The sequence below is a fragment of the Sinohyriopsis cumingii genome, chromosome 10 (genome assembly GCF_028554795.1).
Source record: "Sinohyriopsis cumingii isolate HCF-2022 chromosome 10, ASM2855479v2, whole genome shotgun sequence".
Lineage (NCBI taxonomy): Eukaryota > Metazoa > Mollusca > Bivalvia > Unionida > Unionidae > Sinohyriopsis > Sinohyriopsis cumingii.
Window position 1 is genome coordinate 103,217,081 of NC_142970.1, and position 25,520 is coordinate 103,242,600.

The window sequence follows — 25,520 nt, forward strand, 5'->3', positions numbered from 1 at the left end:
ACTGTCATACAGACTTCCATGATATTTAGGAATGCGGAGCACAGGTAGAAAACCATTGAACATGGTTAGGTAAGCATCATTTCGTTATACGCGCTGCTGTTAGGATGCGAACCGAAAACGCCAAAGATGCAAGTCCTATAACTTTTACGCTCGTGATTTTATTTAACCATTCTCTGAGAACGCTTATGAAAGGTCATTAAGTTTAATTGGCTGACAGTAAAACTGTAGCTCGGACTTAGATTCAAAGCTGTATGATTGATATGTCTCGTGACAAGTCAAACCTGGAATCCCAAAGCGTAATACTGAGTTTGACTTTAAGATTATCCTTAACGGTGTTGTAAAAGTCAGATTCAGGTTGCTCACCAAATCTTGCACCCAAACTCAAGATTGCACACTTTAGTCTCACAATTCGGAAATTATTCGAGCACTAAGCTCAAAAGTCCAAACTTAAAACATCTCATATATATATATATATATATATATATATATATATATATATATATATATATATATATATATATATATATATATATATATATATAGAGAGAGAGAGAGAGAGAGAGAGAGAGAGAGAGAGAATTATATATATACACCAGACAGAACGGAAAGTGCTATCCCTGGATTCCTATAGAAAAATGCTTGATAATAGTAGGCAGAATTAATACATTAATATTATCATACACGTTAGAGAATTTATTTTTAGTTCGTACTCTACGGAGATCCGAACCCAGGTCCGCGGGTAAACAACTCTTATCGCCTTGCCTGCTCACACGAGCCCATATTCCTTCACGACTAAGCACACATCACCAAAAAAATGGTGTTACTCAATCGGTGTTGTGTGCACTCGTGTGTAGCAGACACACTCGCATGACGACCTAGTAATTAATTCTCATGTATCTACACAGTCGTTCCGGATTCTTATGAAAGAAATTAAGGTATATATAATTAATTATAGAGAATTATAAATATACACCAGACAGAACGGAAAGTGCTATCCCTGGATTCCTATAGAAGAATGTTTGATAATAGTAGGCAGAATTAATATTTTAATACAAATAATACTATCATACAGGTTAGAGAATTTTTGTGTAGAATGACTGTGTAGATACATGAAAATTAATTTACCCGCGGACCTGGGTTCGAATCTCCGTAGAGTACGTATTAAAAATTATCTAACCTGTATGATAGTATTATTTGTATTAAAATACCTCGTTCGCCATTTCCGTCATGTGGAGAAATAACCTGAATGGAGTTTGTAGGAATTCGCTTATATTTGACCGAAGTACCACATATATTGCGACATTAAAGGCCGACAATATTCTATTTGTGACCTGGTCTCCTTCCACGACCATATAGTGATGTATCAATAAAAATTGTGCTGAATATACTTCTGAATGGCAGAGAATTATATCTGTGTTTTCTTTCTCATCATGACGGAAAAGCAGAGGTTGTTCCGATTGCTAACACGCTAGCAAAAAAACTGAAGTCATTCCCATTTTTGTTGTGCGCCAGCGCTCGTGTGTGTGTGTGTGTGTGATTTGGATTTTAAGCGTAGTCTCAAAATAACATTCAGTCATATCGTCACGATGACTGCATTGTAGCAGTTTATAGTGATGTCTAACTCTGGGACATCATGCCGCAGACATGTAGCATAATGTCCCATCCAGTCACATTATCCTGACATCAGTCATAATAATAGCCTCTTTATGCTGAGCGCCTAGCGAGGCAGCTGGTAGTACCATTTTTATAAGTCTTTGGTGTGACTCTGCTGGGATACGAACCCGCGACATCCTGCATGTAATATTTGTAATATCATTCTAATGAAATCTACAGTTTCCAAATTTCAGGACTTTGAGCTGAAGTTTGTTGCTCAAAAAGTGCCAAGAATACAGAACCAAGATTCAGAAAAGGTACGGTTGGCACAACCCTTATAAATTAGACCTTTTATTTCTTTCTTTCAGGATATCGAGAATCTGCATTCGCTTATGCTATTGCAGCAGCAGGAGTGACTCATCAGGTGTCCAAGGCGTGTAGCTTGGGCAAGCTGAAATCCTGTGGTTGCGACATGAGTATGCAGGGACAGATACATGACAAGTTTGAATGGGGAGGTTGCAGCCATAATGTCGAGTTTGGCGAAGACTTCGCTCACAAGTTCATGGACGCCAAAGAAAATGCTGGAGATATCCATGCGAAAATTAATCTCCATAACAATAAAGTTGGTCGACTGGTTTGTAAACTTTTATTATCTTTTAACTGCATTCAGTTGATTGTTTTGTCAGTTATACAGTCAGTTATTGAGTTAGCTAACTTTATTAGTAGAACTGTATAATTGATTTTAGTTATATAGATAAATGGGTGAACACAAACATCCATACATCAGACAGACGGATGGATGGACGAATTAACATATTTTAAGTCGCAAACATTAACCGGTTTGGTGGCACTTGTATATGTCATTTGAATTTGTATTTTGATTACAACTTCAAAGTTCACTTGAACATGAACCTAGACATGTTAACGTATGCCTTTCCAACTCTTGGCATTATTGTCTTTTACCTTTGAATTTACTTGGTCGATTTTGCCATTAATCCAAAATGCTCAGTTATGGGAGGGTCAATTACTGCCTACTCCCGATCGACGAACTTCGAGTATTCCCATTTTCCTCCACCATACGTACTTTAGCAGCAGAGAGGGTGAACAGAGCATAGAATTCCGACAAAACAAATAAAACAAACAAATAAATCATCTCGTAGAAAGGTCAAGATTTTACAAATGAACTTTTCCTTGAGATGTTTATTTTTGCAATGACCGATTGTACTAATAAAACCTCAGTTTGAAATAGTAGCTGAAAAAATAAAGTACTCTACGTGTTTATTTATTTCTTGTTTATTTGTTTGACGACCAACGTTGGTAGGTACCCTCTCTGCTGCTCCTCTTCTGCTGATATTAATTAAATTATTATGTTATAATAAAAATGGTACATCCAGAATCTCATACTGCAAGAACAGCACGAGAACGATTAGAAACAATTAAAAAATTTCTTCCTGTCAGAGACTCATTTAGAAAAAACTTGCAAGCGCAGCAAGAAGCACAAGTTGAGTATGAAGAGGACACTAAAAAACTGTTTAAGCCCGTCACTGCAGCTACTGAGAAAGCTTCAGCGGCTGCTGAAAAAACTATATGGGGAGATATTAAAGAGGAGGATAAGAAGAGGAAAGAGGGTATTTTTCCGGTATTAGAACAAACTGCGGTGCAGGCTGAAAAAATAGCAAGAAGAACCAAACAGACAAAGAAGATTTTACGAGACCTTCCAACTGACATAGCTGCAGCTCAACCTCCACCTGTTGGTGAGGAAATACTTGAAGGTATTGGAGAACTTCGTGCTGAAGTCGCCGATGTGAGAAAAAAACTTGCATCTGAACCCAAAACAGCAGAAGAGAGCTTAAGATTAATTGCAAGATTTAACGAAGGAGTTGTTGAGGAAATTAGAAACACTGAAAGAGAGAGATTACCTGAGTTGATATCAAAAAATATATCTAATAAATCTAATTTTTTAAAACCCGGTCATGAAAAAACAAATGATGATAATTTCATTAAATGGATATATCGCGTATATTACAACAGAAAACAAGCTAGAGGTCAAGAATTTAAAAGACTTAAAGAAGAAGTAGAAAGACTTAGAGGGAGACGGGAACAACCAGAACAAGGAGAGTCCTTCCAGTATCAGCTTCCTCCACCTCTGCAACAAATAGAACAACAACAACAATCTTCTTCGCCACAGCAAAGGTTGATGTCGAAAATTAAAAAGGCTAAAGAGTCACTTAAATCACCCTTCTCGAAGAAAATTTCTGCACCGAAAATGACATTTACACCGACAGGTTCACCACATGGATTTCGAGAAGGTGACTCATCCCCGGACACCACTGAAGTACCTACTCCGGTAATGCAACCACCACCCCAAGATGAACCTAAAACAGGATCTGGTTTATGTCCTGATAATATCATCAATGACGTGTCACGGTTAGAAGTTCTCATAGGAGGAAAACGAGCTGGAAATAATTCACCAGAAATAACTAATGAAGCAGCTGATATTTGTCGGCGACTATTTCAAGGTGGCATTATAGATATTGGCGTTTACCGAGAACTTATTGATGAGCTCGTTGATGACTAGTTGTTAGATAAATGGTAAATAAAATAAGATGATTGTGCATGATAATCATCGTAAACCCACACAGGTTAGAGCGGTAAACTCACGATTACCAATCTATGAAGCAATTTACGGAAATGGACTTGGTGATGTCATTCGAGGATTATTCACGAGGATAGCTCCCAAAGTAGCACCTGTTGCAAAACAATTATCGATGAAGGCTATTGATATTGTTCGTGATAAAGCTCCTGGTGCAATTGTCAATGTTGCTGGTAAGGCGTTCTCGGCGATCAAAGAAAGATTATCACGATTATTGCGACGAAAACAACAACCACCGGTGAAACTGGCAAGTACTGAGGTGATGCCTGCAGATGTCAGTAAAATAATAAATCAGGCTGCAAATCAAAAACTAGCGGCGTTAGCAGATCAAGGACTCGGTGAATCTGGAAATAATATCTCAAGTTTGATATCAGGAAGTGGAACTTTCCGAGGTGGAACTTTCCGCCGGCGGTGATCAACGTGTTAGACGAAAAATAATTATAATAAAATGTTCAAGCGCGTGTCCGACACAGCATTTGACATGGAAGCACCCGTCCTTAAGGATGAATCTGTACGTGATTATCAATTTTATTCCTATGACGCAAAACAACCAGATCAACGTGGAAGAATTGAACTACAAGTTCATGACACAAGTAGATACTTTTTACCCGCTGATGCCTTTCTTGAGGTAGAAGGTACAATTATAAAAACGGATGATACTGATTACTTAGATCCAGTAAAAATTGGTTTTGTCAACAACGGGATCATAGCATTATTTAGTGGCGCCACATACATGATTGATGGAAAAAATATTGAATCAATTCAGAATGATGTCGACGTTGCTACAACAATAATTGGTCTGGCGAGATATTCTGATGATTATACAAGATCAGCAGGTCCTACAATGATGTTTGTGAAAGATAACTCCGATAACCCTGAAAGTGATCCGTATGAAATAAGACGACCAAGAAATTTTGCCGATGCCGCTGATGCTGACGTGTGGCCGGTAGTTCATGGTTCTAATGACAATTTCAACTTGGGATTTGCAGCACGTAGAAATATGTTGCTAGGAGGCAATAGAGGTTTTTCATGTACAATTCCACTATCGCATATTTTTGGATTTTGCAGGAATGTTAAAAAGGTTATTTTTGGAGCTAGACACACGGTTGTTCTTGTAAGAAAGAACGATGATAATGATGCTCTGTGGAGACCCGTTGGTGATGCTGGTAAAGTAATATTATCAAAACTTTCATTGTGGATGCCGGTAATGACTCCAACGATCGCAGAAGAACAGCGATTAATTTCTTTCATGGATGCAGGTGGTAAATGCTTGTTATCATGGTTAACAACAAGCACAGACAGTATGCAAACTAACGTTAACGGTCAGTTTACATGGCATATAGCATCACAACAGGGTGTTTCTGCACCACGGCATATTTTTATTGCGTTTCAGAACCGTAATCGTTTAAACTCACAAGTTCACTCTCATATGATATTTGACCAACTAGGTCTCACAGATATTTCTTTACGGATAAACGGACAACAGGAACCAACAGAAAATGTACAACTAAATTATGCATTAAATCACATAGGACGTGCATATCATCGTTTGATGTCATTTATGGGACGTGATCAAAATGTTGATACCGGGTTGCAAATATCACAACTAGATTTTAAAAAATTGTATCCGATTTATTATTTTTCATTAGAACATCTTGATCTATCAAAACAATCTGTCGTTGATATACATCTCAAAGCAACATTAAATACCGGTGGTGTTGATTACAGAGCGATCGCGGTCATACTTAGCGACAAGGCCATGTTACTTGAAGGTGGCAGTGGTCGAATGAGGGTCGTTGATGCACCGGTGGAAAATCTTTAATCGTGTTATTTAGAAAAATATATTTTATATAAAAATGTCGTATAGTCATGTTAATGTTACTCTGACTCCTGGTCAGGTAAAAAAGCTTCAATCAAAAACCGCCAACAAATGCGGAACTAAAATATCACTAAAACGAGATCATATTAGTGGTGGTCCAAACAAATTATCGTTGACAAATAATCAGATTAAACATTTCAATAAAGCCCTAGAATCAAAAACTGGAGTTCAATTTCATCTCTCCCCGAGCGCCATCAAAGACATGGTTAAAACGGGTGGTATATTCCCACTACTTGCGGCCATTCCGGCATTAATAGCTGCAGCTGCTCCAGCCGTAGCAAAGGCGGCCGCGTTAGGTGCTGTTGGAACAGCCGCTGGAATGGCACTAAAGAAAGCAACAGGGCAGGGATACAAAAAAAAGGGGCGCGGTCTAAGATTGCCGGGATCTCGTTGGGGAAGAGGCCTAAGGCTTCCAGGATCATTTCGTTAAACGTTCCATCATCAAATTTTGATTTACTTGATGCTGCTAAAAAATTAAAAATATCCGCCTTTAGAGGTGTTTTTATGCGAGATCAATTACCGAAACAACCAAACAAACTAGAAACAGGTATTATTAATCTTGACAAACGTTCCGGACCCGGTACTCATTGGGTATCATACGCGATTGATCCGCGTGGAATTGTTTATTTTGATTCGTACGGGTTAGCTCCACCTGTTGAATTTATCAAGTATGTCGCACCACTCCATGCAACCAGAGGTTCCAAAGTTTGGTATTCAACGCTACCCACACAAACAATGACAGATCCGCCAATATGCGGCCGTGAAGTAATTAATGTACTCGACGCTATATCAAAATCATCCAGGCCGCCACATAAAGTCGTGCACGATTATACAAGCAACCGATATGTTGCGCGTAAAGCATTTTAAACAACGGATCTTATTATAATGGTTGACATTTACGGAAGATCTTCTACTAGTAAGAAAATAAAATCCGACGTTGATCTGTCAAAGTATGCGACTAAAGATGACCTCGCTGATATTATGAACCTGGCTGGAGTTGATTCAGATGAAGTTGTTATTTTTCAAGATCGATATGGTAAACTAAAAACCAGCAATATCAAATGGAATGATATAGTCCGGCGAGTACTTGGTGTAGTTACGGATAATATTCCCGTGTTTACTGACGGTGGTAGAATCAGAGATTCAAGTATGTCACTTAAAACCATCAGAGATGAAATTGCAAAAAGTGTTGCTAATCGCGTGAGAAACACCGGTGACACAATGACAGGTGAACTTAACATGAACGGGAACAAAATAGTAGCTGTAACAGCTCCAAAAACTGACAACGATGTCGCAAACAAACTATACGTCGACGACGTGGGTGGAAAACTATCCACGCTACGGGCCGAATATGATGTTCACGTAACCGGTTTTACAAGGCTTCGAAGAAATTTTCAGAAAACCGATGATGCCATAAATAAGTTCTTTGGAACTCCTTCCGTCATTGACATGAAACTCGTTGATATCAAAAGTAACCTAGACACGATCAAACGAACACAACTAGACATCGTAGCGGGAATTCCTGAGATTATCAATAAAATCAATCTGATTAAAATTTCAGCTGAAATATCTCCCGGGCATATCACAAACATCGTATACACGGTATCATCGGGATTCGCAACATGGTCAAAACAGAATAATACTATCGAATATACCGCAACAACCACTGGCGTGTACAGGCTGTCTGTGTTTAGTGCTGCAAAATTTGAAATATTTACAACGTTTCCATGGCGTCATTCCACCGACAGGTTTTCCGGGGTTGTATCTGTTATATTAAATATCGGATTCAAAGAAATATTTATCCTGGAAGCAGATGATAAGACATTAACCGCAACATCCTTCTGGTGGTGTTTGGAATTTGTAGCTGAAACACCTCAATTGGTTACTGCATAAAAATATATATGGACGGTGCACAATACAGATACAATCAAGCGCGTGAATGGCAGGCTGCGCTAAAAGATCAAGTTGATCAATATACAGTAAAAGTAAAAAAATATCGACGACGATTGGTTATCGTTGATGTGATTGTTTATTCAGTATCCGCTGTTGTTGCTGGAACCGGTGTAATATTATCAGCGTTGACAACGATGGCACCAGTAGCTGTAACTATCTGTATTTCAGCAGCAACAACTATTGCAGGTGTGCTTGGTATCATCACAAAAAAAATATGTACTTGTACGAACGAAAAATTATCCGATTACAAAATAAAATTACATACAGCGACGGTAGCATACTCGAAATTATCCTCGTTGTTATCAGCGAGTCTCAGTGATGGAATTATATCTGATTTCGAATTTTCAATGATGACCAAAATATACGATGAAGGTATTAAAGATACAAGTATCAATAATGACAGAATTACTCCAGCAGATCGTGACCAACACAACTCCGCCAAAGATAACGATGATCTCGGTAAGTTCAACTAATCCTGAATTTAGTGTTAATTTTCCTACTGCAATTCCAGTAAAAGAAATAGCACTAGCACAATTACGAGTATATTACAGCTGGCCAAATATCAGATCAAAATCATTTAATGGTACACCAGCAAATAATTCGCTTGTATTTACTAACAAGAACAAATCCGATGGAACACCTGACTGGGTTGTTGTTGGAATACCAACCGGCAGTTACCAGATTGAAGAGATCGGTGAGGAATTTGCGCGTAGAATAAAATCAATAACGGGAAAAGAATCAAAAATATCAATAAACGTTCATGAGCCGACGTTGTCCTCGACGGTTGAAATAAACTCGCCTGATTATGCCGTTGATATTTATCAATCTTCAATCAGATCCGTGCTAGGATGGCCTGAAATATCACCACCGATAACACCGATACCACCAGAACCGAAAAAGTCTGATTATGTCACGGATAGACAATCATATCATGAAATTAATCCATCATACGGGGAAAAACTACGTGGTTTTAAAAATAAATTAATATTTAGCCATTTTCTCTTTCACCCCCCCATTGAGGCATGGACTTTTCTAAGTCGGGAGGGGGAAACAGGACATGTTTTGGGTTTTGATCGGAGTGATATTATTATATATTTTCAGGAAATCAATCAAAAATGTAAAAGACAACTAGATCAACTGAATCAATATTTTAACGAACATATGTTTGACATATCAGCGTCATCGCGTGAAAAAATCATCACGCGTGTGGAAATATTAAATCAGCTTATATCAGATATGGAATATTTTAATAACCGAATAGTTCAAGCGATGGTTAGTTTAGGTTCATTTAAAAAATTTGATGCATATAAATGGTTAGAAAAATATAAATTAACAGAAGCCGATGTATCGAATTATAAATTCCCCGGGTATAGTGTAACCGAGTTAAGAAAATCTGTCAGTGATGTCATTGATGAGTTTTTTCCTAAAATACTCGATGCGTGGAAAAAACTAGCACCACCTCCAACTGTTCTCAGATATGATAATGATCCACATGGCGGCGGAAGACACGTATCCCCGCGGATCGTTAATATAACACCGACGGTCGCGGTCAATCTGGTTTGTGACGTAATCGATGGCAGCTATCAAATAGATCTCGGAAGATCAAATCAAGCTCAACAAGGATACATCCTATACACGTTCACACCACAAGTTCCCCCTGGAAATTTAATCGTGCAAGAACCAACTAATCCCGTGTATTTGCGGTGTCACGATAATATGTTAACACGAATCAATTTTAAACTCACAGACCACCTTAATCGCTTGATTGACATACGTGAAGAAGAGCTTGTAATAAATCTGTATGTAAAGTCCTAGGACTTTTGTCTTAAGGATTTCTGTCCTAAGACTTCCGTCGTAAGGACTTTTGTCGTAGATCTTCAGAATCAAATTCGATCAACTTAAAAAAATAAAAAAAATAATATTTATTAATTTTCCTGATTTTTACTGAAATCGTACAAATTACTTGATTTTGACTACCAACTCCCCCTCAGAAACATAAAAATGCACGAACTACTTGATTTTGACTACCAACTACCCCCTCAGAAACATAAAAATGCACGAACTACTTGATTTTGACTACCAACTACCCCGTCAGAATCAAGAAAGTTCTAACCTTGTCAAATTGTTCCTAATAAATTTTATTTATTAATAATATTATTTTTACTGAGATTTTTATTTTTTTTTTACTAAAATACATCGAAATTGCTCAATTTTCCTGATTTTGACTACCAACTACCCCGTCAGAAATCAAGTAATTCGTGCATTTTTCTTTGATTTTGACTACCAAATACCCCGTCAGAATCAAGTAATTTGTGCATTTTTCTTGATTTTAGTAAAAAAAAAAATAAATTAATTCAGTAAATAAATAAATTAATTCAGAAATAAATAATTTGTAAGATTAAGAAATTTGTACAATTTTATGTTTTTGATGGGGTAAATGGGAGTCAAAATTAAGAAATTTGTACAATTTTATGTTTTTGATGGGGTAAAAAATGGTAGTCAAAATTAAGAAATTTGTACAAATTTGTTAAATTTCAGTAAAAAAAAACAAATTACTAACCCATCAAATTCAGAAATATTATTTCTGATCAAAGATCTCAGTCATCTTCGGAATTACTACTTTGGATCGTTTCACGATCTGACATTATTTTTCTTAATTGTCTTATACGGGTACTAATCGTTTTCTTTGCCTCATACTCGTGGGATAATAACAACTTAATTCTTTCTACGGCGGTAGAAAGAGGAACGAACTCCTTCACATGATCATCTTCTACGGTAGCTAGCGACTGAAACATTGCCGATTGAATCCGTTTCATGAGCCTGTATTCAGATGATAGTGTGTGTGTGCCCATGGTTTTACGTTCTTGTAAAATCTCAAAATCAGAAACTATTTTTTCAGGATTAAGTTCATCAGATATATTAATTCCATCTTTTTTTAATTTTTTAATAGCGACAATTACATCATTGATATTTTCATGGTTCATTATATAATATATAAATCTTTAAAATAAAAAAAATATCCCTAGAACACCTATCGAGTGTTTAGCGAGTTCGTCGGGATGTTTCAGGGACAGCACAACCAAGAACTCGTAGCTTGCCACCGCAATCTACCAAGTTCATTAGGCAAATATTCCCTCTACGAGAGCCCCTAACCCGCCAAACAACGGTCTAGAGGCCCAAGAGGGAGGACGGCACAACCCTCATTAAACTCGTAGCTTGCCACCGCAATCTACCAAGTTTAGAGGATATACACATAACATATAACTAACTAAGGACAGCACAAGGACAGCACAGTCCTCATTAAACTCGTAGCTTGCCACCGCAATCTACCAAGTTTAGAGGATATACACATAACATATAACTAACTAAGGACAGCACAAGGACAGCACAGTCCTCATTAAACTCGTAGCTTGCCACCGCAATCTACCAAGTTTATCGGACATACATATAACATATATACAATGAATGGTTATATACAATGAATGAAGAGCCCCTATCGAGTGTATTAGCGAGCTCAGATTATGCATGGACGGCACAAACATATAACTTAACTAAGGAAATGGATATATACAATGAAATGGTTATATACAATGAATGGTTATATACAATGAATGAAGAGCCCCTATCGAGTGTATTAGCGAGCTCAGATTATGAATGAAGCGGTACTAACTAAGGACAGTACAAACATGTACGCTCAGCAAAATCACACCCACAATAATTAATCCAGTGGGTGATACGAAAATATGTATCAACAACCAGTCAATATTGTGGTTGTGAATTTGCTGAGCGGAGGGGTTCTTGCGGTTCCCCCCACTATTATAAAAATCGCAATTATGCGCACCACCGACAAATTGTCAGCCATGGGGATTCGATCCTGGACCGCGAGCGCCACAGTCCAATACCATACTGATCGAGCTATCAAACATTGTTACTAACATATGTTTCGGAAGTTAATATATAGCTAAGTAACCAATATTTACACTAAACAGCGGTTTCTGAATAATAACGGTTTCTGTATTTAACAGTTTCTGTATTTTTAGTGGTTTCTGAATAATAACAGTTTCTGTATTTATAACAGTTTCTGAATAATAGTTTCTGTATTTATAACAGTTTCTGAATAATAGTTTCTGTATTTGTAGCAGACCGAAAATCAATAATATAGAGGCATTAATGCACCAGTCAAAGAACTTTCCAGAATTGTAAGTTCAGTGAACACACAACTGCGGGTCAATTACAATGAGTAACGGTTTCTGTTTACACACAGCTTCCTACGGATCAATAATATTATCTGTTGTATGATGGGGAAATATTTAAAAACCATAAATAATACTTATGAGTCTAATGAGTTAGGTTCGTCGGCACAATACGATGTAATTAGTTAAACTGACTAATTACGATCATAAAAAACCAACCATCTACGAAGAAAACTATATATTACAAAGTAATCTCCCCTTAAATCAAAAATTCAGTAGTGTATGGAGGACCTACTGTGACATAAATTTAAAAAATTAATTCAATGTGGTGATGATAGTTATTGATACTTGAAGATAATTTTCTGCTTATATTTTTTCGAGAGAGCAGATCTGGTTATATTATCTGCGACTTTTTGTACTGATTGCGGGTGAATATCAAAATATTTCGCAGCAGAAGATATTGAACGAAACATATTTTCTTTGCCAGTTTCTATGTTTGTGGAAATTACCGCCCTCTTTCCGATTGTCTTACATCTTCCTGTATTACCACATGTATTATTCTCGCTGTATGTGACAACACGAAGGTTGGATAAATTATTGTTTTGAGGATTTCCATCAATATGATCAATAACAAGACCGTCTTTGATCAAACCCTTGTGACACTCGTATGTAAATCTATGACACAGATAATGTTTCTTTCCCCCCCCCCCGCATGTGAACATTAGATAACCAGCATTAGTAATATAACCAACTTGTTTCTTCAACTTGCAGTGTCTGATGATACCATTAATATTTGATTCATAGTTTGTTATAACAGGATGTGGGACAAATATATTTTGCTCCATTATAATAATATTATATGTTTAAATCATTGTTTGTCTGAAATCTTGATATATAATCCTCCACGGATTTTATAGCGTTTTCACCGCTATTATTTTTTTTGTCATAATATCTTTTGAGTTCTTTGAACCGTTTCCCGCCACACTTTCCACATAATTCTGTCTTTCCTCGCACTCCAATACCACACCGTAGACATGGTATTGGTCCTAGACTTCCTCGTCGTATGTTTTGTGAGTGCATCCAACAACAAATTTCCTTTCTACAGGATTTGTTGCATCGATTTACTGAGCCGATCATCAACCATCTACATTGGGACATTGTATATATATATATAATTTTCTTTATTTAAATATTTGTTTTAATTATATGAACGAGTTTGAAAGATTATCCCAAACTAGGCCTGTTAAGTATAAATTCAACCTTGACAGATTATCTCAATTGCCAGTACGAGATCTGGTTGATCCAAAAAATAAAAGTTTGATCTCGAAAATTCACGACGCCAAGAAAGAATTTTACACGGATGGTGCATCTCATACATGGTCAACGTTCAAGATTATACGCAACACTGTCACGGATGCCACAATGAACGACAAGCGAGCAGCAACTATCATTAACTACATCGCTGAATACGAGGGCAATCAAAAATATTTCTTCAGAGTAAAATTTATTGTATTAACAGAAACAGATAGTTGGATTATCCGTGACAAATATGATCCTGTCCTTGGTAATAATAAAACTATCATATTAAGTAAAAATTCCAGACCGGGTCTATTGACTGGTATTGATAAACCGTATTATGAACGAGCATATCCTGTAACGGCGGTTATTTATGGAATTTATGAGATAAATAAAAAACCTAACGTTGATAAACTAGCGCCGATGAAATTTTCAAGGTTAAATTGTGTAGCCGAACGAGTAATAGAACACTTTACAAACGCGATGCGTGGAAATGGATTAACTGATTTAAGGCGTGAAAAAATAAACTCGTGGGCTGATTCAGTTAGGGATACCGGTGCTACAATAAAAGATGTTGCTGAGTTAGGAAAAATATTAAAATTTCCAATAACTGTGGCGACAATAACGGGAGAAGTACTGTACCAGTCGAAATATAAATCGAAGGGAGCTCCAATAAATATTATCGATCATAACGCGCACGCATGGACTAACGCAGTAACAATATTTCCACGTGATCGAACTGTTAGATTTTACCCCACAGAATTATCTGCCACAGATAATTCTGTGGCAGATAGTATGTTTGATTTTATCAACGAAATAAGTAAAACCGATCCTGTATCGGTATGGTTATTCAAAAGTAATGAGGAGGGTGAATTTGATCAGTTTGTCAAACCGAACGGTGAAATATATCGCACAGAATCCCTCCATGACGAGATGAAAAATCTTGCGACGTTTTTACAGTGCAAGCACGCGGAAAATACTGACAAATTACTAACTAGTTGTTTTACCGTTCCATCTGTTGCGGCTCATTTCGCCAGAGAACGAAATTCATGGAAACCAACACGATTTGATTTACTCGAGGACGTACGCGCAAGTTGCGTCGAATATGGACATGGCGGATTATGGAATACCAAATACAATTACAACGATGTTATTTCGGTTGATATGGTTGCATGTTATCCAGGAAGTTTTCTGGGATACGGAGATTGTTCTACGTACTTTGAAAGATTTGGTCACCCTACAAACGAGATGACGCGAGTGGCAATTAATGGACCATTACCTGATTTTGATCTGACTGGATTCGCATGTATTGAGTCGTTCGAGCTCAACGAAAATCTTCACAAGATTTGTTATGTTTGGTTTGGTAGACATTTTTGTGAAAAACGTTGGGCACCTATAGTTTTGTTGCGATATATGCTAGATTGTGCGATACTGACATCGTTGGTGGTCAGTGAGGCAATTATATCATATCATGCACAGACCAAAGTTTGGTTGCCCATGTCAGATTCTGAAGTTATCAGCGAGTTTAAGGAAAAATATCCTGATATTTCCGAAGATGATATTCCTAATAAACTCAAAACCGCAAAAGATCTCGGTAGAAAAATTATAGGTAAATTTACTCAAGGTGGTGCATATGATTATAAAAGACATCACGCACGATTAATTCTAGATGATGCCGAGTACGATTTTATAATCGCTGATACAACGGCGAAAAATACGTTTGTAAATCGAGAGAGTGTTTATTTATCCGACGGAACAAAATTAGGTACGATCGTTAGTTACATAAATGACGTATCCCCGCAATATACTCATCTAAGATCTTCCATGTTGGCTTATGTTTCTATAAATTTATTATCGATGATTAATAGATTTCCCAAGACCGCAGTCAGAGTCGCAACGGACTCGTTTTATATTTCAAGTAAATATTTAGAACCTGTTATGAAATTTACAAGTAATGATGAACAATGGGGTTCGTGGAGAATAAAAAAGGAACTATTACACAATTATGTAGAATCAGCAGATGTTCCAGTGAGAGATGTTTATCGTGAGGGTAATAAAATATCAGAAATGTCGAAGGCACCATCGTTGAGTGATCCAATAACCAGATATAAGACAGTATATCTCAATGGACCTGGTGGATGCGGCAAAACAACTCGAACGATTAATGTTTTTAGAAATTCAGATATAATCATGCTGACACCCACACATAGACTTGCACGTGAGATGAAACAGCGGCAAGTACAATCGTGTACGTATCATAGTTTCTTTCGGTGGCGCGGAGATACATGGACTCCTGAACGGATGGGAGAAAAATATATACCTAAAATAATTATTTGGGATGAGATATGCACGGTCTCATTGGATACATTAAAAACGTTTCTTGATTGGTTGTTGACGAAAAATACCGCTATAATAATGTGTGGCGATCATGGTCAACCGCCGCCTTTTGTTGGACCATCTCCACATGATTGGTTAAAAAATTTCGTTGATTATTACGAAGAAATAGATGATGATCATAGAGCTCTTGATGCAAATTTGAGGGAGTTTAAAAAATTAATCAGATTACAATCAAACAAAATTCAGTGTGAAATATTACGTGGAGTGATCTCAGAGACATCAATGAACGATTTTTTAAATTTATGGAGGCCCAACGATTTGATCGTAGCAAGTAGAAAAATAATCAGAGACGCTTTACAACAACAGTTATTTCAGCTGCATAAAGAACAATATTCAGAACTACCCGTTCCGTTATGTTATAGACCATCAGATACACGAAAACAGAATATTAATGTTGATATTCCAGGACAGACAGAGTCAAGGAAACAGAATCTCGTATTAAATGATATTGTCGCCGTTGATATCAGTGTGGTCGAAGATGCATTACGCGCTGACAAATCTCCGTGGGTGTTGGGATACGCCATGACAATCCACTCGTCACAGGGATTAACTATTTCTGATACACGAGTCTGGATTGTAGACGATCGCATCGAGTGGTCAAATTTAGTTTATTTGGCGGTATCGAGGGTCAGAAATATATCTCAATTACGTAGAATTATAATTCCTGAAATCGTTGATAAATTTAACATCATCGATGATGATATAATAAGAAAAAAATTAATCGGATACAAACAATCTGACAAAAAAAATAAACGCGACTTTGATCTTGATGTTGAATTTATTATTGAGTTAAAACAACAGCAGAACAATCATTGCGCATGTTGTAATTGTATAATGTTATGGCGGTATTCGAGTAATGATTCAAGACAATTTACCGTAGATAGAAAAGATAATAGTCGCGGTCATACACGAGAAAATACCATGTTAACCTGTCTTGAGTGTAATCGACGTAGAGGCGCTAGCGCCTTGGGTGCTGGCACTAGTGCTAGTTAAGTGATCGAAATCACCGAAGTGATCGCGGCGGTAGTTGTGTATCCGCGGGAATTATTTGTAGTTGTTCACGTGTAAATCCACGTTGAGGAGCGGCCGAATCTAATCTGTGGATTGCAGGTCTGGAAACGCCTGCATTTCTTCCAGTGGATCTTGTCACGGTAGATATTTTGTGTGTGGTAACACTCCAAATAGGATCAGTTGCTCTCGCGCTACCACCTTCAAGTTCGCCAGGCTCATATAAATATCTGACTGTGACATCACCTAATATTTTTTGTTTTCCAGCATCTTTCCGTTGTGTTGGTATATTTTTTTTTGTGACCGCGCTAGTGGGTTTCATGTTGGTTGTTCGTGTGATCTCATTATTTAATGCAGCTATCACGATTGGTAATCTTGCAACCCATTCGCGAGATCTTTTATCCTGAATAAATTCCCTCGCGTATTGATATCCAAATAACCGTTCAGCAAGTGTTCGATTAAATCGCTCAACAATTGCCTGATCACGGTGAATTGCAGTATGACCTCGTCGTATTTTGGTATTATGTTGTTTCATCAACGATGATACTGGACCAAGAAATTCCTTACCAGGATCAACCTGTAGTAGCTGCGGCCATCGTAGACCACTTTGTGGTCCAAGTCCTCGTTGATAAATTCGTTCAAACGCATCGGCTACTTCAGATGATGTTTTCGCCGATAGCGGCTCTGCTTCTTTATATCTACTTGCAACATCAACTACGGTTAGCGCGTACTTGTACGTTTTTCCACGCACAGTATCATGCGGTAAAAACAGAATATCAGCTTGATGAACTTCATTAGGAACACTGACATCGAAATACGAGTACTGAATTTGTTTAGGACGTGGTAGATAAATTTGCCATATTGCCTGTTTAGATAACCACGTTTTAGCAGTAGAATGTTTAACCGATGCTGCATCAGCGAGTTTACCAATTGCTGCTTTGCCTCTCCAGTATCCTCTCGGTGAATAATAAATTGATTCCATTATTAATTACCAGCCCCAATCGCTAATTTACCTTTCATCGAGGATCTTACTAACCAATTAGCTAATGATTCTCTAATATTTTTATTTTTTATAGAATTTAATGAATGAATTAATTTCACATCTGCAATATGCCTATCTTGTAGATTTTTACTTTTATAAGCTACATCATGAGCATGACAAGCTCGATCAATAGCATTTATTGGTTCCTCGCCTGGTTTTGGTTGATCTTGATCATCGAGCCTGATATCAAGTCGAGTACCAGGACCGCAATAATTATATCCTGGTAGATGTTTTTCTCCGCTGTATTTAGCCCATGGAGCACCTGGAAACTTTGACATCAAATTAGCAATATCACCACCGCGCTTATTAGGTAAAAATGAAAATTTCTTTCTACCGCATATAGAACATTTTCCACCGTACGCTATTTTTTTGTTTTTTGTTATAACTGTAGCTAAATCAATAGTTGGAGTTTTAACTCTACAGCGTAAACAATATAAATTCATGTTATAACATATATGGATATAATTGATTTCTCAGCAACTCGGCAGCGAGAGCCAGTTAAGCATCATCCTGCGCTACCGAACTCCATCAGAATGATTATCATAGGACCATCTGGATCGGGTAAGACGCTATTATTACTTAATCTGATAATGAGATGGTTGAAATGGGATAAGTTGTATTTAGTAGCACCATCCGTTGATGATCAACGATGTTATGATGTACTTAAAGATTTCAATGAAAACGCGCGATTACTGGATGAAGGTAATGATGTTATAGAGTTTATAACCGATATTGATGAAGCACCATCCGTAGATTCCATAGACGGATTTATTAATAATTTAGTTGTATACGACGATGTGATGCTAGATAAACAATCAAATCCAGCCAGAATATTTTCCCGAGGGAGACATAAAAATACAGACGTGATCTATGTTACTCAACGATATACACAAATTCCGAAGGTGATCAGAGACAACTGCAACATTTTAGTTGTGTTTAATGGCGTAGACACACACACGTTGCGAAATATTCATCAAACCTGGTGTGGTGGTGACATGGATATAATTAAATTCAAAAATTTCTTCTCACGAGCGCAAGCTACCCCGCATGGATTTATAACAATAAATTTACATGATCCAAGAACAAGATATCGTGTGGGTATTGATAAAATATTTGGGTAACAGGGGTGATGATAAAATTAAATTTAATTAAACAGATATCATTAATATAATGAACAACTGTGCGTGGCTGCGTCAAGGAACAACAGATAAATGCAACAAAAGGTGCCGTGGAGAATATTGCAAAAAACATAATTATCTTATAAAGAAAAATCCTCATGCTGGTCCACGAAGATGTGTTGGATGTAACAACGGCGTTAGAGGATTATATCAGATTTGTAAAAATTGCGGTGGAGATCGATACAGAAGTTTGATGATATATTATAAACACAGAAAGAACATAAATCCAAAAATAGAAAAACCACCATCAGAACTTGAATATTACTTGAAACATAGAACAAATTCCGAAGATTCAGATGAAGATGAAACAGATGAGGAAAAACGACAGCGAGAACGCGTTGAAAAATATTCATCAAACTTGGTATGGTGGTAAATTAATAGCAGCAGAGAGGGTACCTACCAACGTTGGTCGTCAAACAAATAAACAAGAAATAAATAAACACGTAGAGTACTTTATTTTTTCAGCTACTATTTCAAACTGAGGTTTTATTAGTACAATCGGTCATTGCAAAAATAAACATCTCAAGGAAAAGTTCATTTGTAAAATCTTGACCTTTCTACGAGATGATTTATTTGTTTGTTTTATTTGTTTTGTCGGAATTCTATGGTCTGTTCACCCTCTCTGCTACTTTTAAATCGTATGGCTCGCATTAATGAAAGCTGTGTATTGCAGCTTGTTGTAAAATGCAATCATTTCCAAATATCAATTTTAAACGAGTCTATGGAATTGGTGTTGCTGATCTTTCAGGCTGTGATGAAGAATGTAATGAGACAATGTAAATGCCATGGGATGTCCGGAAGTTGTGAAATCAAAACATGCTGGAAAGCTACTCCGGATTTCAGGGTTGTTGGCGATGTCCTAAAGAGAAAATACCACAAAGCTACTGAGGTAAATTACCCTTCTAAATCTATACCTTCACCTCACCCCACCATTACCATCACCACCACCACACACAAATATACGCTTATATTAATGCTCTAATGGTTACATTTTTCCATTGCTTCTAATTATTCAAATTGTTGTTAATTTTAAAGATCATGTAATCACGCTTTAATTGAAGAGAGAAATGTAGTGCATGAGCGGAAGTTATAAGTGTCTCCCAGTGCTGTAAATGATGTGTTAGCAAAGCTCTGTATTTTAATAACACGAGATAAGACATACAATCAGCCCTTTTTTAAATCATGGTTTAGCTCCCTTGCAAAAGCAAGCTAAAATTAATATTCCCTTAAACTGTATGGTATTAATGATACAAAGTTTTTGACAGATTTATTTTCGTACAGGAAATCAAACGAGCTGCCGAATTCCAAACTGTGAAAATGAATTTGATACTGTACTATAAATTCATATAAAGTTCATATGATAGCAAATAATTTGTTGACAACTTGAAGCTGACCGTTCTATGGTCGTTGGGAACGGATCAACAACAACAAAAAAAAAAAAGGCTGGATGAAGATGGACTAAGAGCTCCGTCCTTCATAGAGTTGTACCAGACATATCAATAATACCCACATTCATGTTAAACAATTCATTGCTAATTATAAAGCTTATAAATAAGCTATGTTGTCAATTATATAATACTCTTCTTTGCAGATATGTGTTGATTTTCAAATTAAGCAATTAACGCATTATTGTCAAGGTATCAGACTGAACTTTTGAATGGCCAGCAATGCGAAAACTGCATGTATTTCAGCACAGTGTTTCTTTTTCTTTCAAGGTGAATTTTTTAAATACAGCAGACAACAGATCACGTCGGCGACTTGTGAGAAAGCAAAAGAACACAGTGCTCTTATACTATGAAAAATCTCCGAACTTCTGTGACCCTAACCCGGAAGTAGATTCGCCTGGAACGACGGGAAGGTTTTGTAACAAGACAAGCGATGTGGTGGACAATTGTGAAACCCTGTGCTGTGGAAGAGGTTACAATACTCTACGGGTCAAAAGGAGTGAAAGATGTCATTGTAAATTTCATTGGTGTTGTTATGTTGTGTGTCAGACCTGTACATATAATGAGTGGGTTACTGTTTGCAAATAAAGCACGCATTTATTCAGTTTTTATGTAAAAGAAGGGACAAACTAACCCAACTCAGATATGAATCTGTGTCAAACCGATTGCGATAGGCTGCAAAAGTTTATTTTCATTAAGATGGTTATGCATTTGTTGATAATACATATTTCTTTCTGTATATGTGTTTGACTATGTAACAAGTGCTAACAAAATCTCGAAATTCTCCTGAAGATGAATGTACAGGTCCAGAAGACGAGAGTCAAGTTTAACAAAGCAAAGGTCACGTGCCTCAGAATAAATTTATATCATCTGATATGTATTAAAATTATGGCTATACTGTACACGTAATATCAGTTTGTTAAAAGTGGAATGGCAGAGTCCAACATTTAGCTTATATAAGCCGTGAGTTAATTTCACCTGAGACTGACATTGTTGCTGAGCCCCTCTATTGAGTCAAAGCGAGTCTACAGTTTTGTCTTTCATGTTCAGAACCAGAGACTGGTCTAGACTGGGCTGTCATGAAGCCTTGCTGTTGCATGTACTTGAAGCTAAACAATAGTCTTCATTTAATATACATAAATTCATAGTTCATTCCATATTGAGTCAACAATGAGTCAATAATGAGTTGATCAGTACCGAGTCAAACATAGTCTTTAATATCATGGATCAGAATGAATTAGTGATACAGAACTATTTAGTTAACATCGGCAAATAGTACACCATTGAGGAAAGCGTCAAGAAAAATGTAGACATGGAATCATTCTAGAAAATGATGATGATTACAAGTATGGAGAGAGCCAGATTTATAGTTGATGCAGTATACGTTATTCATCCGTTTCCATTGCCAGATGATGCGAACGTAATGTGGAATTTCTAGACAGGTTTTCTGTTTCGGAAGGCTTTGCTGATGAGTGACATTTCTAAACATGACGTCAGAAAGACCCAATGCACACACAAGACATCTGCAGAATGTCAGTTCAGTCAGTATGGGATATTTGTAACATACGCATCGAAACTGTGACATCATTCAGTATACGTATATAAGCTAAATAGACCCTCCAAGCATCATCATTTAGGGGTTGTCCGGGTAGTGAAAGTGTTCGTTCTACAAGCGAAGAAAACTAACAAACATTCTTTGAGATATACATTGTAGCTTCTCTTTATTTTGTTTTAAAATCCCAACAGATGTTTTACATTTATAGTGTCAGTGTATTTGTATAATTGTATAATAATTTCTGCAGATATTGATTAGTTGTATAAGAATTTGTGTAGTTTATGTATGTATTATATAGAATTTATGATTTATAACGTTTCTTAATACCACATTTCCATGATTAATCGAATACTCATTCAAGTTCATTATTCATTCTTTATGATAATCTGTACAAAGCACTTCGTGTAAATTTGTGTGTACTTGTTGCCTCATAAATACCTTACCAAAGACAAGGAGGACTTAGATCCTGGCATTCTTTGTACATTTTTCTGTAAAGTCTTTTAAAATGCTTCTAATTATTATTCCAACTTTGACACTATTATACCGTGTCCAAGAATACTGATGGAAATAAAACTTTATTCACCATATTCTGCAGACGGAATTTGGGAGCGTTCTCAATATCTCTGGAGAGAAGTGGTGCCATAAATAATAATAAGGGGGGGATGGATCATGTCCAATTTGTTTTACAAAGGGGTGCGGTGGGTGGTCCTTTTTTTTAATCCCGCGTATGAATACTGTAATCACTATATTTTTTTTTTAAATAGACTAAGTGGAATGGAGGTGTTTTATATTCATGTATGTTCGTTGGCGAAGGCGGATGTTGGACCGGTCATGAAAAATATTTGCGCGAGTTCATTTTACCAGCCATCACACCACTCTTAATTACAAGCAGTCCATCATGTTAGTTTCCTTTATTTTTCACTCATGAAAACCAATAAGCGTGAAAAGGAATACATATTAAGCAAAACAATGAAAGCTTAGTGAAGAATGTTCTGTTCTGGAAACTTAGTTACTTTGCGTACATTTAATGTGACATCGATTATCGATTACTAATGATTTTTATTGTGTGAGCAAGACAAGAAACGTTAGGACGTCATAGAACAACGCTGCTGTATTTGTGAATATTAGATGGAAACAAAATTAGCATTGTATGTATGTATGTATGTATGTATGTATGTATGTATGTATGTATGTATGTAGTCAAGATTCACAGGTGACATGGAAAGTAACTAGACCGTTGAGTTAGTTCACTATGCACTGAAGTAACATCACTCTTGCTGTAAAATAAAGAATACGAATCCCCCAAAACACAAGTCCATACAACAGGCAAAGTTAATCTAAAATGGACTGTAATAAATTATCAGAATGACCCAAAGTATATTTCTTGGCTAGCCTATTACGTGCTGAAAACTGGCGTTAACCCCATTCTCCATTCCAATATATTTTTTGTTGTGGCTCTCCCCGAAGGGTGGATATATGTTGGAGTTTCTGTATCCTTATGTTTTTGAAACTTTTGAAATTTGTTCCTAAGTTTCATAAAAATAAAGTCGTATGTTTCCTGTATTTTTTCCCTTGTTCCCTGGATATATACATCAATGTTCATTCGTTCTCTGAAATAAATATTCCTGATTCTCTTATTCATTACACCTCATTAGAGGACATAAAATCATATATTTGGAATGCCTTTGTTTAACATACATGCACTTTGCTATTTTGTTATGTTCATTAATAATGTTAAGAGCCATTCCTGGAAGGAAGTAAAACGATAAAGGAATAGTCATTTATTACTGGGGATGGTAGGGTGGTGTGTGGGTAGGCGTTCGTAAATGCGTTTGACAAGCACATACATTTTCTCTCTCCCCGATTCTGATGCACAGAATATAATAGCATATCAAAAAAGTATAATAATACTCAAAATTTAGTTGCCTTTAATGCCCGCCATAAAGCGTAGCGTATTGAGTTATCATCTCTATTAACTATCTAATTTCCGCACAGTAAGCATAGCTTTTGCACCATCTAAAGTTACCCAACGTTGTGGAAAGCCTGCATCTGGGACAAAGAAGATGCCAGTCGATTTGTGGGTCAAAGATCAAGGTCAAAGTCACTGAAATAAGAAAACGGTTTCCATACAATACCACTAGTTTTACATACAGACTTAGACGAAACGTTTTGGGTGGTGTGCACTTGCAGTAAAAACAAAGAAGCCCATTCATTTAGGGGTCAAAGGTCAAGATCACTGTGACTGAAAGAACAAAATTAGATTTTGTATAAAACTTAAGTTCGCGACCGCGTACTTCACCAAAGTCTGAGAATGTCGTATTGGACTAGAAAGAAACCCTTTGATTTGTGGTAAAACGGTGGAAAAAGTCAAGGGCACTGTGACTGAAAAAAGAAAAATGTTTTTAGCATAATAACTTTAGTTGTAGACCATGTATCTTGACCAAAGTTTGTGGAAGGCTATGACTTACGTTCTGGAATGGGCATACTGATGTCAAACTCACTGAGGCTATAACAAAATGGGTATTGCAGAATGACCTTGGTTATAGAGTAAGGTCCTTCATCGAAAATTTTGGATGACTCGCATAGAGAATATTAAACAAACACATATATACATACCGGTTTCCAAAGGTCAGAGATCACGTTCATAGTAAGTCTAATAAGGAACTAATGGTTTCTTCACAGAACGTTTAGTTGAAGATGGTATACGTTGACCAAAGTCCAGGACACTGATCCCAGTTGGTCAATGATCTCGAGGTCTTACTAGTATCTACGTAGAAGACTATTAAAAGATGACGTATATGTGCCGTTCATGGCTCTCTTGCTCACTGAAAAATTTACCCTACAGTTTTGGAATGGTTTTCCCTCTACCCACAGCTAAATATTGACCAGTCTCTATCCGAAACCACTGTTATCATTTAGAAACGTAGCAGAAATAGAATGAAAAATGCTTAGATTCAGCGCATATTATTTCTTCTTAAAAGGCAAGTAATAACGTTACCTTATATACTATATACCTTTACAGTAAGGTAGTTGTGTACAATGCATGTATCATATGCGGATGTTAAATTATGTTCTGGCAAAAATATTTGTCAACTGAGACTTTGATTAAATATTAAAAATCAGTAGCTTGTTCTCTTCACTTTTCAACAAAGAAACATGCATTTTGCTGATATATATATATATATATATATATATATATATATATATATATATATATATATATATATATATATATATATATATATATATATATATAGTGCTAAATCAACATTATCGCTTTGAGAACTTGTGTGTCCGTATGTCCAAGGATTACACACAAGTATGAAGT

At 36.6% G+C, this 25,520-nt stretch overlaps 1 protein-coding gene across 1 annotated transcript in view; it reads left to right on the forward strand.

Moving 5' to 3' along the window:
* Positions 1–25,314, forward strand: part of LOC149790744 (protein Wnt-10a-like) — a 91,744-nt gene extending 66,430 nt beyond the window's left edge. The window contains exons 4-6 of the mRNA XM_089972795.1: positions 1,962–2,227; positions 19,941–20,081; positions 20,908–25,314. Of these exons, the coding sequence (XP_089828921.1) occupies positions 1,962–2,227; positions 19,941–20,081; positions 20,908–21,225 (725 nt within the window). The 3' untranslated portion in view covers positions 21,226–25,314. The remainder of the gene's footprint in view (positions 1–1,961; positions 2,228–19,940; positions 20,082–20,907) is intronic.
* Positions 25,315–25,520: the final 206 nt, after the last annotated feature.